The 19,580-nt window shown below is 39.7% G+C and overlaps 1 protein-coding gene across 5 annotated transcripts in view; it reads right to left on the minus strand.

The window, feature by feature from the left end:
• Positions 1 to 4,416: 4,416 nt before the first annotated feature.
• The window catches only part of BMPER (BMP binding endothelial regulator), a 151,098-nt gene continuing 135,934 nt past the window's right edge, over positions 4,417 to 19,580 (minus strand). For all 5 annotated transcript variants that reach the window (XM_051610923.1, XM_051610922.1, XM_051610924.1 and 2 more), the window contains 2 exons: positions 11,335 to 11,465; positions 4,417 to 5,045 (listed from right to left, as the gene is read on the minus strand). In XM_051610923.1, the coding sequence (XP_051466883.1) occupies positions 4,864 to 5,045; positions 11,335 to 11,465 (313 nt within the window). In that variant the 3' untranslated portion in view covers positions 4,417 to 4,863. The remainder of the gene's footprint in view (positions 5,046 to 11,334; positions 11,466 to 19,580) is intronic.

The following is a 19,580-nucleotide window of genomic DNA, read 5'->3' on the forward strand; positions in this document are numbered from 1 at the left end:
CTCAGAAAATAATATCCCTTTCCTTAACTTTGGTGGCTTCTTCTGCTGTGATTTAAGGGTTGTGAGAAAAGTAAGAATAGAAGCTCATAACTTTTATTTTAATTATGGATTCAATACCTACCAATATACACCTATTTCAATCTCAACATACAATTCTGATGCGGTTGGTTTGGATTTTTTGGGTGGTTCGTGGGGTTTTCTTTGCTCAGGTAGTGTGGATGTCTTTTGCCTTTGTCAGAGAGCACTTTCAGTTTAGTTCTTACCATTTAGAGACAATATCCGCATAGAAAAAAACCTCCTCTTACTGATTTCTCCTTTCTCATTTGCCTTAGCCTTATTCTGCCATCCTGCCTCTGTTTCGTCACATTATTGTACCATCTTCATTCAAACACAATGTCACAGCCATCTGAGGGATAGCATTAGTAATACTGATCTGTGCAATAACCTTTAAGCAGAGAGAGGAGGAATTCTATAATGGTAGCACAGTTAGGCCTTTGTCCTGAAAAATTTGCAGTCATAGATTTAAATGTTTCTGTAAGGAAGCAGGAACATCTCTCTTGCCACAGAGCTTTCTCAAAAAACAAAACAAAACAAAACAGGGATAGCAGAACAAACATTTCATCAGTTTTAAGTAATGTAAAGTTCCTGTTTGTCAGATACTGAGATCTTGGCATAATGGCCCATAAGTGGAGACTGTTCCTGAAATACCTGAAACATCTCGCAGCTTCAGTGCTCTATGCTGTTGACTGCCTTTTTCCCCAACCTGTCCAGCTACAAATGCATGGGCTGCTATTCTCATATCTGTTAGCTTTGATATAACCTTATCCATTTTTTGTTGAAGATTTAAAAAAAAAACCTACCCCTGTACATTCACTCAAGATCAGTCCAGCTATTGCAAATGTCAGGTTCTGTCAGTGGGAAGCCAAGCAGTGTCAAACTGCATTTGAATCCTGTGTGCAAAAAAAGCAAAAAAAGCCTCTAATGAGAAAAAACTTAGTTGTTTTACATTATCTACTCATGTGATGCAAGGATGGGGTCACATTTGAGTAGGATATTATGAATGTCAAAAGTTTTTCTCCCAGTGCATACCTTACTCTATAGGAGAAGTGTTCTTGCAAGACACGGGAGTACCTACAGAGTCTCGAGCTACAACTGAAATTACTCTGCTTGGCTATGGCTTGTCTCCATGGTTTATAAAACTCAATATATATGACAAAAATAGGCACAATTGAAAGTTCACAACCAGGAAATAAATGTATGTGACCTCCACATAAGCCAACTAAGAGCTGACTTTGAAATGATGATGATATGGGGAATATGGGACAACCTGATGCAAAGCAGACCTGAGTAGATCGGTAAAATACCAGCTGACATTCCCATGGTGATGTATGGCATTTTACAACATTTTATATCCATAAACTTAAAAAAAAATGCATAAACCCAGAACCTCATTTCCCCAGTGAAGTACAGAATATTAAATTACTTGCCAGCGAACACACAGCAGGTTAATGGTGAAGTTATTGATCCAAGTTTTTCTGTGATTCCATCCACTGGATTACAAAGGTGTTTCTCAGACTTTCCTTGGGATCATTCTTTGGTTTGAAACTCTGCTCCTTCAAATATAATTTACCTTACAAATTGGCACAAAGTTGTATGCACAGATTGACATAAGCATAATCAAGCCCACAACTTAAATAACCATCAGTTTTGCATAGTGAATATACGATATGGATTACCAACCTTATGCTATTCTTAAGAACACATTATTGGATTCTAAAGACATTTAACATACTAGAATTGAATTATCAGTGAAGTTTGTGAAAAACTCCACTGATTTTCAGAAGCATTCAAAATACTTCCAGTGATACACAGGAAGTTTCCGGCTCTAGTATCCTAAGGTAATGTTTCATGAGCCAAGACAAAAGAATTAGAAAGAATGCTGTACTAAGGAGGAAAATGGGCTGCCACCCAAACTCTTTGAGGTGAGTGGTAATGCTGTTGTTGACACTATTGAGCTAGACTTCCAAATTATGAAAAGCCTGGAAGAAGAGAGGCAAACAGGTGAGCAGAGTGAATCAGCCCCAGGTGGGACTGATCTGGTCCAAATAGCTCAATAGGGCATGGGTTAACTCTAGATACAGATTTAAAATCTGTGCCAGCTTGAAACTTGGGGGCAATGTCTAGAAAAGCAGAACTTCTTTACTTGACACTGTACTTGTGAACTCAGCAGGTGATAGCCCTTGCTGTTGCCCTGAAAGCTGTGGAGTTTGGGGGGGAAAAAGCTCTACTACACCATAAAGGCACAAGCAGACACCTTAAAGGTAAAACCACATTCCTCTCTTCCTCAGTACACATCACTAAAACAGAAGGTAGGGAGCTACCCTTAATTAGGCAGATATGTAAAAGCTAAACCAAGGAATTAGTCCTCATTTTGAGATGACCTGTAGGTCAGGTTTCAAACTGAACAATTTTAAGATTTAAAAATAGAGTTTGTTCTGCAGATAGACTGAGTCACCTCCTCACCTGGTGCCAATTAAGTGTTGCTTGAATGTGATCAGTGGACTGAGAGAGCTGGAGGGCTCTCCCTTCACCTTTCACTCACCTTCATCAGTCAGGAGAAAAAAAGGGAAAGACAGTTCTATACACCATTCATGTATGCAACTCACTTTGCCTCTATTTTTATTTTGGAAACACTGAGCAATAAGTAATGAAAACCTATCAGTAATAAACATCCATCTAAAGGACCACTGGGCAAATAACCTTTATAATGGCTTTGACCACATATTTCAACACCGAAAGCTCTCAGGCTGAAACATTCTTCTCTCTTAACTGATGCTTTAAATTATTTTAATGACTACCATTTTGTGTTTTAACTCCTTGGACCAATTGCAATAGTTCTAAATTTTAGCTTTGCCATTCAATTATCACATGAGCCACATAAAACTCTTCTAGTTTCCTGCTCTGATGGGATCTCCACATTTGCAATTCTGCTTCCTAGTGCACTTGTGTATGCAGCTTCAAAACTCTCTCTGCCAGTAAAACCGAATTATTTGATTGTTCCGAGAAAACAAACGGAAAGGGGACATAAAAAGATCAAGCTGAGTTGATTTAAGATTTGGCTAAACATCCATGGATCTGTCCTGGCATTATTTGCCCAGCTCTTTTTAACACTGTGGTGGTGCAGCATTTTGGATACTGTGGTGTCTAAGCTAACCAGGCACGCTCAGCATCCTCCTCCAGGATGGGATCACAGACAGGTTTTGTAATCCAAATGTCTTGCACCCACTCACTCACTGTAAACTCAGGCCCTGTGAAGCATCTTGGAGAGTGAAGAATTAAAGGAGAAAATTGTTCAGAGCAATCCAATGTACAATTTCAATGCAAAGCATAATGGAAGTAGCTGTGTGGGAGGATATCAGTTCATTACAAACCTAAATCAGGCGCCCAAAGATTTCTGTCATCTCCAGAGACAGTTCCATCAGACTCAACAAGAGGTTTTCCAGGGGAAGTAAAATAGCAGTCCTCTCACTGCCCACCCACCCCCCCAACATCAGGCTTGAGAAAGTTGTATGGCTTTTTTAACAGTTTCTAATGACATCCCATATTTATGCTTCTCCCCTGCGAGACTTCAAAAGTCATGCAAACTTCACAGAGCCCACATGTTTGTAAACTTCAAGCAAAAGACCAGTAAGGAAATAAATTGCAGTTCTCCAATTAGCATTTGACATTCTCTACTGTTTTTTTGATGGGGTGAATTTGTCTTTCTTCTAAACCATCCTGCTAAATTAAATGAGTTACTAAACCCAGCATTATTTCATGTTTGAAGGCACACTGAAATCAAACCCTCCAATTCACAGTGGGATTTGCTTTCTGCATAATACTTGGGGGAAATATGAAACAAACCCAGCTGTTTCAAACATGTTAAAGGGGCTAATATGGACATGAAGAATATTTTCTTAAAGCTCCTTATTGTGTATTCACAGCTACTGCCAAACACAACAACAGAGACGGGGCATTAGGATATGAAATGGGAAGTGGTCAGATTTTCAAAGCAAGCTGCTGGGTGCTGAACACTTTTGAAAATCTGGCCCTTGACTCTTTGGTGCCGTTCCAGAAAGAAATATCTCCACGCTGGCAGCTCGCCAGCCAGCTTTGGAAATCCTTTTGCACAGTTATTTCAGTAAAGCATAAAAGCCGATCCCCAGCTTTCTCTGCCTGATTAAGCACTGTCACCAATCACTATGCAGCTCTAAGGTATGCATGAAATATTCCTAGATAAATCCTCCATCTCCAGAGAAATGTGTTCCCTGTACAACCGTAAATCCAGGTTCTGTGTTGAAACTAATCCAGTCTGGCAGTGCTATGGCCTTAGAAAAGTTTCCTTGGAAACGACAAACTTATGCAATGGCAAAGTCATCCAATCTTTTCATGCCACTATATTATATTAAAAACACCTGGTTTATTTATACAATGACTTACAGATCAGGGTTCTAGAAATAATAATACATAAACTTTATAGCAAAAAATATACATATAATAATTCATCCTTCTATGATATATAGAAATGATGTATATTTGTGTGTGTGGACATATATATAAATATATGGGTTGTACTTACGTTTAGGACACTTGTGTATAGATATGTGTATCTGCATACACACAGTATGCATTGCAATGACTCTCTAGGTGCCATGTGTGTATACAGAAACACACATCAATACACACACAGGAGCATATTTACACTCTGTGAGTAGATGTGTACTTTGCAGACTCTGCACACAAACAGCTGGAGTCCTTCACTGGCTGTGAGCATCAGAGGGGTCAGCGACACCCACATTAGTGTCCGCGGAAAGAGAACTAATGTCATCGCTGTGGGCACAGGACTGGCTTGATGCATCTTCCTTTGTGAAGAACTAAGTTTGCTGGACAGTGGCACCCTGCAATGCAGGGCTTGTTGCATGGGCCAATCTCGTTCCAGTTGTCACATGTTTTCACACATCCTGGACCACAGGTATCATACACTGCACCGTGTTTACACTGCGTTGCTGAAAGGCAGTTAAAAGGAACAAAACATGCTTATTACACAGAGGTACATGAGGAAAATTACCTATCTGTTTGCTTGGGTTTTACTGCAAATATCAAAAAGGACATTTTGGTGAGATGATGATCTAGAGGAAAAAATCACTTGTAAAGAGTTTTCACTGTATTAAATGCAACACTACTTCATATCACAAATACAAAGGTAGTCAAATTCCTAATAAAAAAGGTATCAAGTTCCCAGCAGTCTTGAACTTTTGGAGGATTTGAACACACTGACAGTATATAAAGCTCTAGCATTTTTTCCTATATATATGCAGATCTATGCTTTATATTTAAGGCTTAACTTTATCGCTTTATTTGTTACAATGCCTTTTATCAAATATTCCTGAAACATTTACCAGAACAGACCAGTCCCACTCCTACTGAGAGCAGAAGAGAAAGGAGACTCATTCTTTGTGTCACACTTTCTGTTCATAAGATTATACTTTCAATATTGCATATCGCAATATTGCAACAAAACAAAACAATGATGTTAATTCAGCAGCACCATTTCTAAAACAACAATAAAAAAAATAAAAATCTATTATTTTCATGCTTTATGCTATTTTACCAAGGGTTCACTGAGAATGAGAATTCTTTTACTTAACAATTCCAGTATCTAATAATTGATTTATTTTGTTGACAGTTCAGTGCATTTCCAACCTAAGAGACCACTGAGGGCTCAGCTAAAAGCATTATACCCCCTCCAGATCAATATTTAAACTCTTAACATTTTATATCCTGCCTTTTTAGTATAGAGAATAATACATGTTTTAATAGCAAATAAAAGCCTGTTATTCTTTCTAACAGCTGTGCTGGTGCCCAAAAGAAGTACTGATAAAATAGTTTATAGATGGTAAGGGACTCTTAAGGATTCAGAATAATGTCTTGCTATTTTTAAAGAGGTGGTTGCATTAAGAAGGTTTTTTCTATTTTGAGAAAGATTGAAGATCCACATTTTTTAAAGAACAGTTCTGTTATGGACAGAAAAATGCTATTTTGTTGTGAGGATTTGCCTTAGAGTGCCATTATAGTACTGTTATCATTCATAAAGAGAAAATAGGCACAAAGAAGTTGACTAAATATGTATAAGAGTCTATCACAGAGGATGAAAGTCTCAGTGCGAAGGCATCATAAATTTGAGAGGTTCCTTATCAATAATAACAAAGTGCCCTTAAAAACAGCATCAGCTTCTTGGAAGTTTTACTTCTTACACATTTAGTGACGTTTATACATATGTGAGAATGAGCTCTGAAGAAGGAATTCTGGCAAGAATGCATACAAAGTTATCAGGACACAGATATTACATAAGCAAACAAAAAACTGGAAAAATTGGATAGTACAGTGAAAGATGACCCTGGAGTTCTGGAGTTACAGAGAATCTACAGCTGAATAGATACTGGGTTAATATTGGGTGTGGGGGGAAGCTTTCTAGCTTGAAGCATGAGAAAGCACCGGAGCAAGCTACCTAAAAACTCTGTGAGACATTTTTTTAGAATAGGTTGGAAAAATCGTCTTCCAGCAGTGTTCAAGATAGGTTTCTCCTGCTTGTGGGCATAGATCATTTGAGAATGTTTTTTACAGCTTTACATTTCTGTCTTGCTTTGCATGATAACTCTCATGCACACTGAAGAAGAGACTAAATGAATAACTAAAATGAAATTTAAATTAAGTGGGAAATCTAGAAGATGAGAAAAACATGCAAGAAATATTGATCATATAGTAAAATATTACATCCAGTGCACTCTGCCATTAGGTAGCGTGCTAAGAGTAGAGATTGAATCGCTGTAGCGGGGGAAACAAAGGTGTGTGGAGTTCCCTGGAGGTTTGCAAACACTATACTGCTTGTCTAGAAAAGCAGACCAAAATGTCCAAAGACAGATAGTGTAGGGGACTTTTTACTAGAAGCTTTCATCCCCATGTCTGAATATTAGCTTCCCTTCAAAGGATCTGTAATTAACCAACAACAGAGTGAAACATTAGGCTTCAGTACATGCAGTTTCCATACAGAAAGGCCTACGAGCTTCATTTTTTAGGCTGCACAGGTTTCATCCTACAAAGCTTTCCTGCAGTAATAGCCAGGCTGTTTGTTCCACCTGAGCTTTCTTAGGTGCCTCAGCTGGTACGTTTGAGAAAAGTTGTCTGAAGTGGTTTTTCCCCTTCCTCATCTCTCCCCTAGAGTAAATGAGGATATATTACAGGCTGCCCTCTGTAGCTGTGGCATCTGTAAGTACTCCCCACTCTGCTGTATCACACATGGATGTGATATGTCAAAACACCTCCTTCTCCTTCAGATGATGCCATATAGAAGACCTGATGACTTTATTTTCTGCTGTAGGCAGGCTATAATAGCATTATTAACTTGCTGTCAAGGGGAAAACCAGAAGAGTACCATGGCTGCAGTTTAAGATCCCTGGATGGCCTTTATTGTTGAGTGTTTCAGTTGTTAACATGTGGTGCGATTGATCCAGAACATTCCGCTTCATCAACAGTTTAAAAAATAAAAATAAAGACATTCTTCAGTAGGCTTCCCAGGGACTGCTGAAATGAATCCGTACCATGTAAACATGGAAAACAGAAGTGATGCCTTTGGACCCGTCTTTTAAGACAAATTCCTCTCTTACAGAACTGAGCTCTGCTACTAATAACTTCCTTAGTGCACCAGCAAAAAAAAAATAATGAAAAAAACCAACCCCAAAGTACAAAAGTTACTAATAATATTGCATTTTGCAACGTTACCAGTCCCAACAGGATTTTTCCACTTCTTCTAGAACATGTGTTTGGCATGACAGATGTGAGCTCCCTCTGCTTTCTGAGCTGGTGGGATGATAGCCAGCTCCAGTCCAGAAGCCATATAGTCACATAAATACAACACTATGCCTCAGCTAGTAAACCCTGCTTAATAAGGCTGTTCAATTTTCAGACTAGAGCTGGTGTATTCCAGCCCGTTTGGCAGTTTCACAGAAAAGGTTTGTATCTCTCTGTGCCTTTCTTTGTAGAAATGGCCATCATTATTTAGGAGGAATTCTTGTTCTCCAGCACAAAAGCCAAAATACCTAACATGGAACTGCGGAAGGGTTCCCCTGGTGGAGGCTATCTGGTAAATCTGATTCCAGGGAAATTTCTGAACTGATATTTGTGCATCAGTGAATCATCCTGCTTCTTCTGTTGGTGTTGCACAGTTCGGGCTTTTGAGGTGTTCTGTAGAACTTTCAAACTGAATGTCATTTGTAGTGCTTGCAGTTCATAGCATCTCTTTCCGACATAGTAGAAGACAATACCCCTGGGCGCTGACCTTCTAATGATACACTTGTGTTAATCTTTTTAACTTTCAGTTTTTCATGACTTCCCACTCCACAATCCTAATAGCCTTCTGATATATATTCACATGAAATGAAGTGATTAAAGGAAAGCAACATATAACAGGGAAAAAAGAGTGACTTTGGCCAGAAAATTCCACAGCAGAGAAGAGGAGGTCCAGTAGAGGAAGAGTCAAAATCAGATACACACGCATCCTCCTCTTGTTCAACTGATCACACAGGAAAAGGAGAAAATTGTTCTGTTTTTATGAGGCTCTGGGAGCATATCAGCACATCAGTGCTACCACCTGCACTTTGCACTTTAATATAGTCCATGTCTGCATTTTCTTCTTGCCTGTGTAGCCATGCCCATGGAAGGGAGTTATTGCCATCTGCCATCCATGAGCACCCTCAGAAACTCAATGTTAAATTACTATGGCCCCAAGGCCTTTCCCCACTCCAGCTTACTTAATTGTGCTTTATAAGCTGCTTGCTTAGCCTTTCTTGTGCTAAAAAAATAATATTAAAATAATCTTTCTTTCTATCTCCTCTTCCTTCCATTTGTATCCTTTTCCCTTTCACACGCATGATTTTCTCTTATTTCTTCTTTCCCTTACACTGGCTCTCCTGGGTTTGTTTTGTTTTCTGTGGGGTTTTTTGGGTTTTTTTGTGTTTTTGTTTTGTTTTGTTGTGTTTTTTTTTCTTTTGGTTTGTTTGTTTGTTTGTTTTATTTTCTTTTCCTTACACATCACATTTCTTCCTGTGTCCATCCTAACAGGTCTCACTCCCCACTACTTCCCAAGGAAAACCATATTCCTTTCCAAACTCTCTCAGTTCCTGTGCATGTATCACCAACTCTTTCCTACCCATACCATTTTCCTTATTTACTAGCTTCTTCTCTTCTCTCCTCTGGTTAAATAACAGCTGATACTCCTCCTACTGAGCCAGCCTTAATGGACAACAAATTTTGAGCAGCAGTATTTTGCAGAGGACTTAGAGGAGGATACATCACCACACTGCGGGAGGAGGAAGAGCATATAGGGAGCAGGACACCTAATTCAGCCTCCTGAGCATCCTGCTTGGCTGGCCCCATAGACAACACAAGCTTTCTAAAGATTATAAAAATGAGGTAAGTGCACAGCAGTCAGGGTAGAGGAACTGGCAACCACACAAGATCTGGTTTTATAATACACAAAAGAATAATTAAAACCTGTCTTTACTAATAAGTATACTCCATTTCCATCAGAACACAGTTCTTCCAAGTATCCCACCAGCTATGAAAAGTCAAGCAGGAAATGAAAGTCACAGAATGCTAATATTTTATTACTGATATATTGTTTCATACCCATAAACTTTTATCTGTAATTAGGACACAATAATTGTAACTACAAGTTTTGGGGAGAAAAAAGTAAATTAAAAATTAGTATCTTGATGCTAGCCACTGGTAATAAATGAAGTGCAGTGGATGCACTTTAATTTAATGCTTACTGTACTATTTATCCTATAAGATGGTGCTATTTGTTTCACTTTGGATGCTTTAAGCAAGTGTTTTGAGGGTACTTGACCCTGTACAGCTTATCTATATTTTCTGCTTAACAAGATTTCCCCTTTCTCTCTAGAAGTCTGTGCTGAGATTAAAAAACTTGAGTGATTTTAAACACTTCTTTCATTAGCTTTAATGGGAGATGTGTGTTTAAATTCCTTCATAATGATCCCTCAAGGATTGTTTTTGCCTTAGAAACTTTTCTTGTCTTTGGTAAAATGCCAGGAAAAAAAAAAAAAAAAAAAAAGTGAATTAGTTAAATTGTGATATGCCAACACTTGTACAAACTCCTTAAGGCAGGGACTGGAGTTTTTATTCCTTTTACAGCATCTCTCACATGGAGGCCTCAATCTGAAGTGCTGTGGTCAAAAAAACCCACCCAAAGTCAGGATGCTCGTGTCAGGTTCTGAATGGATCTGCTACCAGATCAATAGATTAAAATTACATGTGTTTTTAGCGCTGTCTGAGGCCACATTCTTGAATTGGGCTTTCATTTAGTGACACCCTGTTTGGATTCTTCTATTTCTTTGTAAGATAAAAAAAATGAGCCTTTCGGGAACAGTCAACCCTATGCAATTTGCTCTGTCACTCAGCCATCCCTGCTATTGTGCCTTCAACAGGAAAGGAAACTGAAGCTGAGAGATTAAACCCAGAGCCACACACAATCAGCAAAACGGACCACAGAGTAATAGCTCTTTGACCAGCACCAAGTATCCTTCACTCATTTATTTTTTTTCCAACTACTCTCAATTGCTTTACATAAATCTGAATACATTTCCAGGCAAACTGACGCCATTATATAATGTCCTAAATTAATGAGACCATCATCAGGGGAAATATTCATCTGCGATATTGCATTTTACTTCAAGTGCCTGTGACCACAGGCCACCACTTCTCATGGAAACAATTGCTCACAATTACTTGCAATTAATGCAGTCCTAATCACATGGGGAATCTGGTCCAAGTACCAGAAGTAATGCAGGTCTTATTTAAATATTCCCATTAAATACATTCTCTCTTCTTTCCTTATTGAACCTGCTGCAATAAAATATGTATATTGTTTCTGGAAATATAACTGTGCTTTAACGGGAGATCAAAGGAGTTTAAACATTATCTTTAATAACGTTTACCTATCCTGAAAGAAAAAGGCATGTACTTGTTCCTGGAAGTACATAAAATTAAGATAGGTGGCATTAGAGGTGAAAAGTTTTGCAGCAAAATAAGCATTTCTAATATCTCATGGTTGAAAATATTTCCTGGAAAGGTCTTTCTCCATAATTCAGAGTGCAACTTTCCTGCTGGTGCAATCCCAGTCCTTTCTAGACAATTCATTTTTTATACTCCTCCACCAGTAAAAGGATAGTAGCCTATTAGCCTGTGCACTGGCTTACAAAGCAGTCCCAAAACACTTACCTGCACAGTTCTGCTCTGGTACCCATTGGACTTTCAGCCCTTCCCTCTGACAGGCTCGGGCGTACGCCAGGAATGACTCGCAGTAGCAGTTTTTATGGACCGGGCACTCGCACATGTCTGTCACACAGGACCTGCAGAACAAAGCCCCAGAACAAATAAGCAAAGAAAGCTTTGGCAGATACCTTTCAGAGGTTTGGAGTTGTTTACTTTCCAGTCACATGAAGTTGAATGCCATGGCAACTTGTCCTAAATGACAAGAAAGTGAAACGCATCTCTGCTGTCACATCCTGAGGGTTCATCTCTTTTTTGATATGCTGCTCTGATGCAGAGAAGTCTCAATAGCACCAGAGAAATAATCACGCAGAAACAGGGAGGTGAGAAGAAGACCCAAGAAACATCAGGCAGAGGGACTAAAGTAGGAGACGGCAAACTCCATTTTTGCAATGATTTTGTGTCAAGATAAGATAAAGATTTCTGTCTTATTCCCCGGAAAATAATACTTTAATAATTTTACCAACAATAACAGCAGCAGTGTTAAGTGGATGATTCTGCAGATAATGACCACGTGTTCTTCCATGCAAGGGATGAGAAATAGTGCCTTTTCTTCAGGTTACCTTCAGCTTCTCCATGCTTTGAAGGCCCCAAAATAGCTACATGCCTGTTTTCTCAGCAGCAGCACTGCTTAATGCCAGACTTCAAGAGACTCCAAAGAAGCAAGGGTGATGCAACATAACTGAGCAGTTCTCATGCTAGGAAATCCCCAAGGCACTTGTTAATACCACCATCTTCTTCCATTGCATAAGATGAAATCACCGCAAAACATGTCAGGGAGCAAAGCTGCTAACATGGCAATGAGTGAAGCTGCTACTGTGTATGTCACCACTATATTTCAAGTTAGTGCATCCAGAACATGTGCCCATTTGGCACAGACCTAAAATATAACTGACAAGAGCTGGCCGACTTGCTGTCGGCAGTTTCTGTATATGCAAAATGCTTAGATGCTTCTGCATGCTTAGCAATGCAAATTCAGAAGTGCTGAGTATTTACTGCTCCACGTGGAATCATTACAGGGCAAGGACAAGATGGGGGGAAGACATACTTGGTCCTCTGAAAATCATGCCCTCAGTTCCTCTGCTTTCTACTGAGAGTGGTCTTTGCATGCACCTTGGACAAAAAAAGGCAAGGGCCACCCCTGCTCTGTGCATGTCCAGGGCCTTCTCTGTTCCCGAGAGGATAAAGCAACACTTGTGAGAGGCACAAATCCTCCAGAACGACCAAGGGCTGAAGTAAAAAACAAGCTCCTCATGTTAATTGCTCTCACTGTGGAACAAAAATTCAATTATTTCAAAACTACGAGAGAGGATTAGTGTTCCTTTGAACACAGACATAGTTTCTGCATATCCAACAACGGCACTTAAAAGGGGAGTATTTTCCCTTGCCAGAGTTGCTGGCTATTTCAATGACCATTCATATGGTTAAACCTGACAGTTCAGCTTGACTTATCCATGAGCTTTTAATCATTTTACTTTTAGTGAACCCCCAACATTAAATTACCTAAAAATTCACTGTGACAAATACAAAACATAAGTGCTAATGTAAAAAGGCTACCCTGTCCTGCATTTACCAATATATAGGTACTGTGAATAAACAGAATTGCTTTGGATCAAATAGATAATATATTCATATTTACAGACCAGTGGCTTTCATTGGAAATACCTTTACTTGCTAGGGACAATGTAATTTTATTTCACTTTAGTTCTGTGGCAGGTCCCTTTACACCTTTCCCGGTAGCAGGTCTTGTTGCATGGTTATCACAGCTGATGGGCTGCAAGAAAGGGTTTAGTGCAACATCCTTGGAACTGTTCAGTCTTGCTAGCTGATAAAAAGACCTTGTATAAGCACAAAGGGTCACCTTTTTATCTGACACACTAAATAGCTTTATGCTGCTTCTGTGGGCCATGACACTCTTGAGTTCTCTTGCTCGCATCCCTGCAGTAGGCACCACTCCATATATCCCACAGCATTTAGGAGGCATATGTCTAGTTTAACAGTGAAGTAGATGCTTTTTTGTTACTGTAGCAAATTATTGTAAAAAAGAGAGTCTGTAATAATCTCCACTGATAGTTAATTATCAGGATACCATTTCATCATCTTTTTGTTTCTGTGCTAGCCTCCTTTAGGAATCCCATTTTACTGCTCTGCACTGAGATCTAGTTAGTATTTTTCATCAGAGAAGATAGTGATAGGACAAGGGCTAATGGTTTTAAACTGAGAGAGGGGAGATTTAGGTTAGACATTAGGAAGAAATTCTTCACTAACAGGGTGGTGAGGAACTGGAATGGGTTGCCCAGAGACATTGTTGATGCCCCGTCCCCGGAGGTTTTTAAGACCAGGTTGGACGAGGTTTTGTGCAACCTGATCTAGCGGTAGGGTTCCCTGCTCATGGCAGGGGGGTTGGAGCTTGATGCTCTTTAAGGTCCTTTCCAACCTTAATGATTCTATAATTCTATTAATACCCGTGGTGTTTAGGGATGTTTGCCAGTTCCAGGTTGGCTACATATTCACCAACATCCTGCCTTAAAAAATTATAAAATCTTAAACCTGAGGTACTTCCTCTGCTTTTTGGAGCATAAAAGCATTTTTTTACCATTACTCAGAGAGGGACGCCGCTTCCTGCACTGAGTCAACGCCCCTACAGCTACCTCAGGTACTTGCATCAGGTCAGGAAATCTCCAGGCTCACCATCAATCATCCAGTCTCTTTAATCATTAACATGTTCGTGGCAAAGCTAGCCCTCACCCTGACAAAGCCTGGGCATGGTCTGGGGAATTAGGGAAGCCAGGGCACTGTTCCCAGTCTGCAGTAGGGCAGCCACATTCTTTAAGCCTGCAGAAAGTCTAGCCCCTGCAAGCATGTGAGTGAAGTGACAGCATTGGCTCTTGGCACGGAAATGGTTTTGGACATCCAGACAGGCTCCAGAATGAAACATCTCCTCTTTGGCTGGGATCAAGCAGTATTTGTGCTACAGTGTTCAACATGGGTGTCCACTAAGGAAGGCAGCGCAGCTCGTGCAACACAAACAATCCTCTGATTCATTGCACACCTAATTGCTCGTGTAATTTTTGTTCCCCTGAAGCATTTAATCCTCATGACAGCTGTAAGGCTTAAGCCCTTGGCTTGGCTGAGGAGCAATCATCAGATCGTGGCCATTTTATTAATGCATTACAATTGCTAATTATTTGTAAGGTTAAATTGATTAATTAATTAAGGCTACTTGAAAAAATGAGAGTAAAGAAAACTATATCCACAGCTGCCAAGCCTAGTAGATCAAATAAAAGTATCTCTTCTCTTTTTTTTTTTTTTTTTTTTTCTAATTAAATTCCTTGCTGGCAAGTTTAGTGCATTAATTGTAGTACAACGGATTGGCAGCTGGGGGACAGGGTCTCTTTATATCACTTTTGAAATCAGCAGGGAGCAGGCACATAGTCTTTTTGGTAGCCACTGTGAGAGTCAAAAGGCAGTTTTGGAGAAGGACATGGAAGCAAAAGATGTCCATCCTCTGGGGGCTGGCTAATTAGGGGGAGCTGGTGATGACCCATGGGCAAGCTTGGACTCTGGGTCTGTATTTTGTTCAGACCATGTTTATTTCTTACATTTCTCACAGTTATTGTAGTTACAGTTGTATTGGAGGGCTATTACAGGATGCTTCACTAGGTAAATTTAAAAAGTGATTCTTGTGTGCTGTCCTAATCTTTTTTCCGTGCAAAAATCTTTGATATGCCCATAGCTTTTTTTTACCCTCTGCAGTGATAGACACATTTCAAAAATTACTCTCTGCTACCCCACATTCTGCCTCCTCTTCATTCCTCTTTTTAATCTCATAGAGTCAGTGACACTAACTGCATGTATGCAAGAGGCTTATTTGTACTCTAATCTGACTGAACTGCTCAAACAAAAGAAAAACATAATTTTTGTAAAACTTTGGAATTAACGCTGATAGTGAAGCCGTATTGACAAGTTACCATGCTGCACTAATGGAGATTTTGGATCTTCCAAGGTATTTTGAGTCTTTACCAAGACAAAAACATTTGCTCAAATTAAGTAAAATTGAGAATAGATTTCAGAAATTTAAACATCCAAACATTACAGTAATGTAGAAATAATCCTGCAAGAAGAGTGCAATGCAAATTATTCATAAAATGAAGCCATTTTACCAGCTGTGGAAATACAGACAAGATACTTCAGGCAGCCTTAGCTCTGCCCTCAGTGAAATCATACAGAGATGCAATGATGTTGTGGTCCAAAAGCAAATTATTTTATTTTAAGGACATATTTTCATTTCTAAAAAATATTTGGCTATGATGGTGCACTTTATCTGGAGTCTCTGCACTGAATAGTCACCAGAGCATGGCCAACCTCAGTCCTCAACTGGTACCAAGTGCCTCACTGTGATTCCTTTTGATGCTGCCTGCAGGGTTTGTGTCAGAGATGGTGCTAATTGGGGGTGTGTAATCAGTAAGGGTTGCAAGGGGAAAGTGAAGGCATCTGGCAGCTGTGGGACACACCCTTGAAGGAGACAAATACACACACACACTCTCTCTGCTGCCACATCTTCAAAGAGAACTGGATGAGTACACTCCTTCAGCAACAGCCCTTTTTCACATTAAACCATGGAAAGTCTCCAAGTCCCACAAAGGGCAAAGAACCGAATCCTGTGCTACGTGCACTGTTAAAAGGAAGACAAAGAAAAGATCATAGCAATGAAGGCTCCAGTCTTTGTCTGTGCCATACAGGATTGAAACTGCAGATGTTCTCTTGCTGACCATCAGCAGTTCCTTTTCCTTTGCAGTACACACAAATCCAAAACCAGAACCAACCATTTTAGAAGGGACTATTCTTACTGCGTTACTTTTTTTCTCCCACATTTCACAACAGGAGTGTGATGCTGTGCAGTTTTCAGACCTTTTGGTACTTTCAAGAAGTGGCTCTATGCAGACAGAAAACACTAACTTCTTTCTCTTTATATCAGTAGGTCTCAACAGACTTTACAAAAGCAGTTAGAGATAGTGGATAACCACATCCATTTTACATATACAAAGAGACATCAGGCAGTGAAGGGATTTGTCCTCTATACCTGGGATACGCTCCACACTTGCAAATTCCAAAGCCTGAAGGGTCATCTGCCTGAAGTGGAGAACGGATTTCCAGCCCCAACACCCTGTGAGACAGACTTCTTGGGATAACTTCTGGGACCTGGCAAATCTGAGTTTTAGTTCAAGCTCACCTCAATTAAGCACTGGTTGTGAAAACAGCCATAGTCTACACATCAGTCAGTTTGGATTCCCATAATCACACTGAAGTGCTCGCAATTCATCAGCAACACTCAGGATTTATTTTCCTGATTCAGACTTAGACCTTATTTTTCTTCCTTTACAGGAAAAATAAAAGTCAATGTCTTCTGTGAGTAGTTATGCTGTTACAAGAAAATTTGGGCTGTTTTTCCTACAAAGTTTCAATGAGTTGCCACTATTTATGGCCCTAGCTAGAGAAGTCATTTCACAAATGAAGAAAATGAGAAGATGGGCCATATTCTGACGTATAATGGAAAGGCTCGTGCTGTTGTTACCACAAGCTCTCTCTTGCCAGTATGTGCATGTTTAATCTTACTGAAGTATTGAAGCATGGTATGTAGAGCTAGAGACTTTTTATGTCTCTGAGGCTTGAGATCATTCTCTCTTTCTCCAGAATTTACTAATGTTGATGCAAAAGCAGCAAATAACTCATGAGAAAGCTAATTTTGGAGGCTGTTGAAAACACAGAAGCCCTTACATCTATTGAGTATTTGTTCAAAGAACTTGCCTGGGGAACAGACTGCTTCATGCAGCAAAGGCAGTTCATTTTCAAGGATCATTTCTTCCAAGACCAGGTAACTATATCTGCACTCCCTCTGTGCCTTTCCCACACATCATAACAATGGCAACATTGCCTTGAATTGGGGAACTGATAAAGGCATCCATAACAGAATTAAATCATCAGTGCCCTGACCTGTTTTTTTCTGGTAAGTGAGAAAGTGCCCAGAAAAAAGCAGCAGGCAGCATACATGCACTTTGTACTGTAGACTGCCCCGTGGTTCAAGAACTCCCTCACTGCTGAACTGGTTAAAAAAAAACCAACAGAAACAACCCTAAAAATGTGGGAGCAGAAAGCGAACCTGCAGCTCACCTTTGGTGAGCAGTGCATAGCAAATCTACTGCAGGCATACACTTTCCATGGGGAAATCTCATTTTTATAAAGAGAACATTGGCCATAATGCTTGAGAATATCAGAGTTATTTTTGGCTGACTGCTGAGGAGTTTTCAGCAGTAGGCATTTGAATCACATATTCAAATTTCATCCTGATCCTTGAATTTTGGGCAAATTTGAATCAACCCTGGACTGCATTGCCCCACTGAGCCAAGCAGAAAGAATTTATCAAATAGACGACTCCACCAAAGGGCAAGAGCTGCATGTGATTTAAGATTTCTAGGGCATAGCAGTCACATTACACACACACACACTGAAGAGTCCTAATTTAACTCTGAGTGCCATTGTTCCTACTCCAGATTTAGACTGAGCACTCAGAGATAATTAAACAGAATCACACAAGATATCCATATGCATCCCTGCCTTGCCAAGGCACCCTTCCAAAGCAGTTATTTAGAGTTCAGTCCACTTGGAAAACAAGAAGATTTAAATACAACCAGTAATTGCTGGTAATTTCCAACACAGCAGAGACAGACAGCAATTCAATTTTGATTTCTGTGCGTATCCAGGTCCTTTAAAAAAAGTCAGAACCCATACTTTCCTCACAAAGGGTAAGCAAAAATGGTATTTTCCAGACACTGAATAAATGAAGGTCCATATAGACCTCTGAAAAAGCATACTGTGCTGCACAATATCACCACAAGCCTATACTTGTACTACATGCTGCTAAAAGTATCATCCAAAGCTTTTGGAAAATGCCAAAAAGGCTGTTCTGTGTGTATTTTTAACCTTTATATAAAGGGCATGCTGTGCCAGAACTGCGTTTCATTGCCTTAACCAACATTACCCACAAGAATATGGTAAAATGAACAATGAAACGTTCTGGAACTTTTTCTAAAACTGTATAAAGTTCTCAGGACAGCACAACCCTGACACCATATTTATAATCCCACTGAATATGTAGTAGCAGTGGTAAAGGCACTTGAACAGAAGGAAGGAGGAAGAACCAAATAAAGAACAAAGTAGCACAGCCACCTTCCCTGCTTCTTTCTTCATTATAACTCTCCTACTAATGTGTCAAATAGGCTTACTCTGTCTTGTACTTGGATCCTTACAGGCGTCTGTAGTTTTAAATGTTCTTTCTGTTCCTGAGAATGGAAAGGTTGGCTAAAATCCCTCCATGGGGAAATAGCTGAACCATGACTGAGGAAGACAATGAAGTCCCACGCTGAGCTCCAAGAAGCATCTGGTATGACTCAGAATATTTCCTAGAGCTGAAGGTTACAATACAGTTGAGCAGCTGACTTGCCACCTTAAGAGTGAGTGAATTTTTGCTCGAGAAATTCCAACAGAATAGAGAAACACTATCCAGAGCCCGGGAAGAGCTGACTCCTTGCACTCCCACTCACTTTCCGAAAGTGGGAGAGAGTTTTCACCTCCTCTGCTTCTATTTCAGTTATATTGAGCCATGCAGAGTTTACCCTACAAAGTCCTGGACTTTGAAATAAATTTCTCTATGCATGAGAACTCAAGTGGTTTGAGCCTGAGTTCATAGCTTGAAGTGAAACAGTTAAAACCCACTTCTCTGTGCACTTTACATACAACTTTGTATACAGAATTATTAGGAAAAAAAAGAGTATATGCCATATAAGGTTCTTTATCCATTTCAAACAACTGCCCAATAGCAAACTGAAATGTGCTGATCAAGAAATGCTCTCTTTTACTGGCTTACAATTTGTTCCATTTTCTTTGGAGAGGTTGCTGCAAAAAGGATTTGGCTGCCTGTATATTCTTACTGGAAAATACAAGGTCCTTAATAACTCTGCTCTAGAATGGGTAGTTTCCAAACTCATTTGGTCATTTACAATAAAAAGTTTGTACCAACAAAAAGATACAGAGGCAAATTTAGGAGTATCACTTGGTACTTGACCCTGAAGGTTCAAAAGCTGGAACTTGGTTTCTGAACATATCTTTCTTCAGTTAATTAATATCCACAGTCATGC

Source organism: Apus apus, chromosome 2 (genome assembly GCF_020740795.1).
Source record: "Apus apus isolate bApuApu2 chromosome 2, bApuApu2.pri.cur, whole genome shotgun sequence".
Classification (NCBI taxonomy): Eukaryota; Metazoa; Chordata; class Aves; order Apodiformes; family Apodidae; genus Apus; species Apus apus.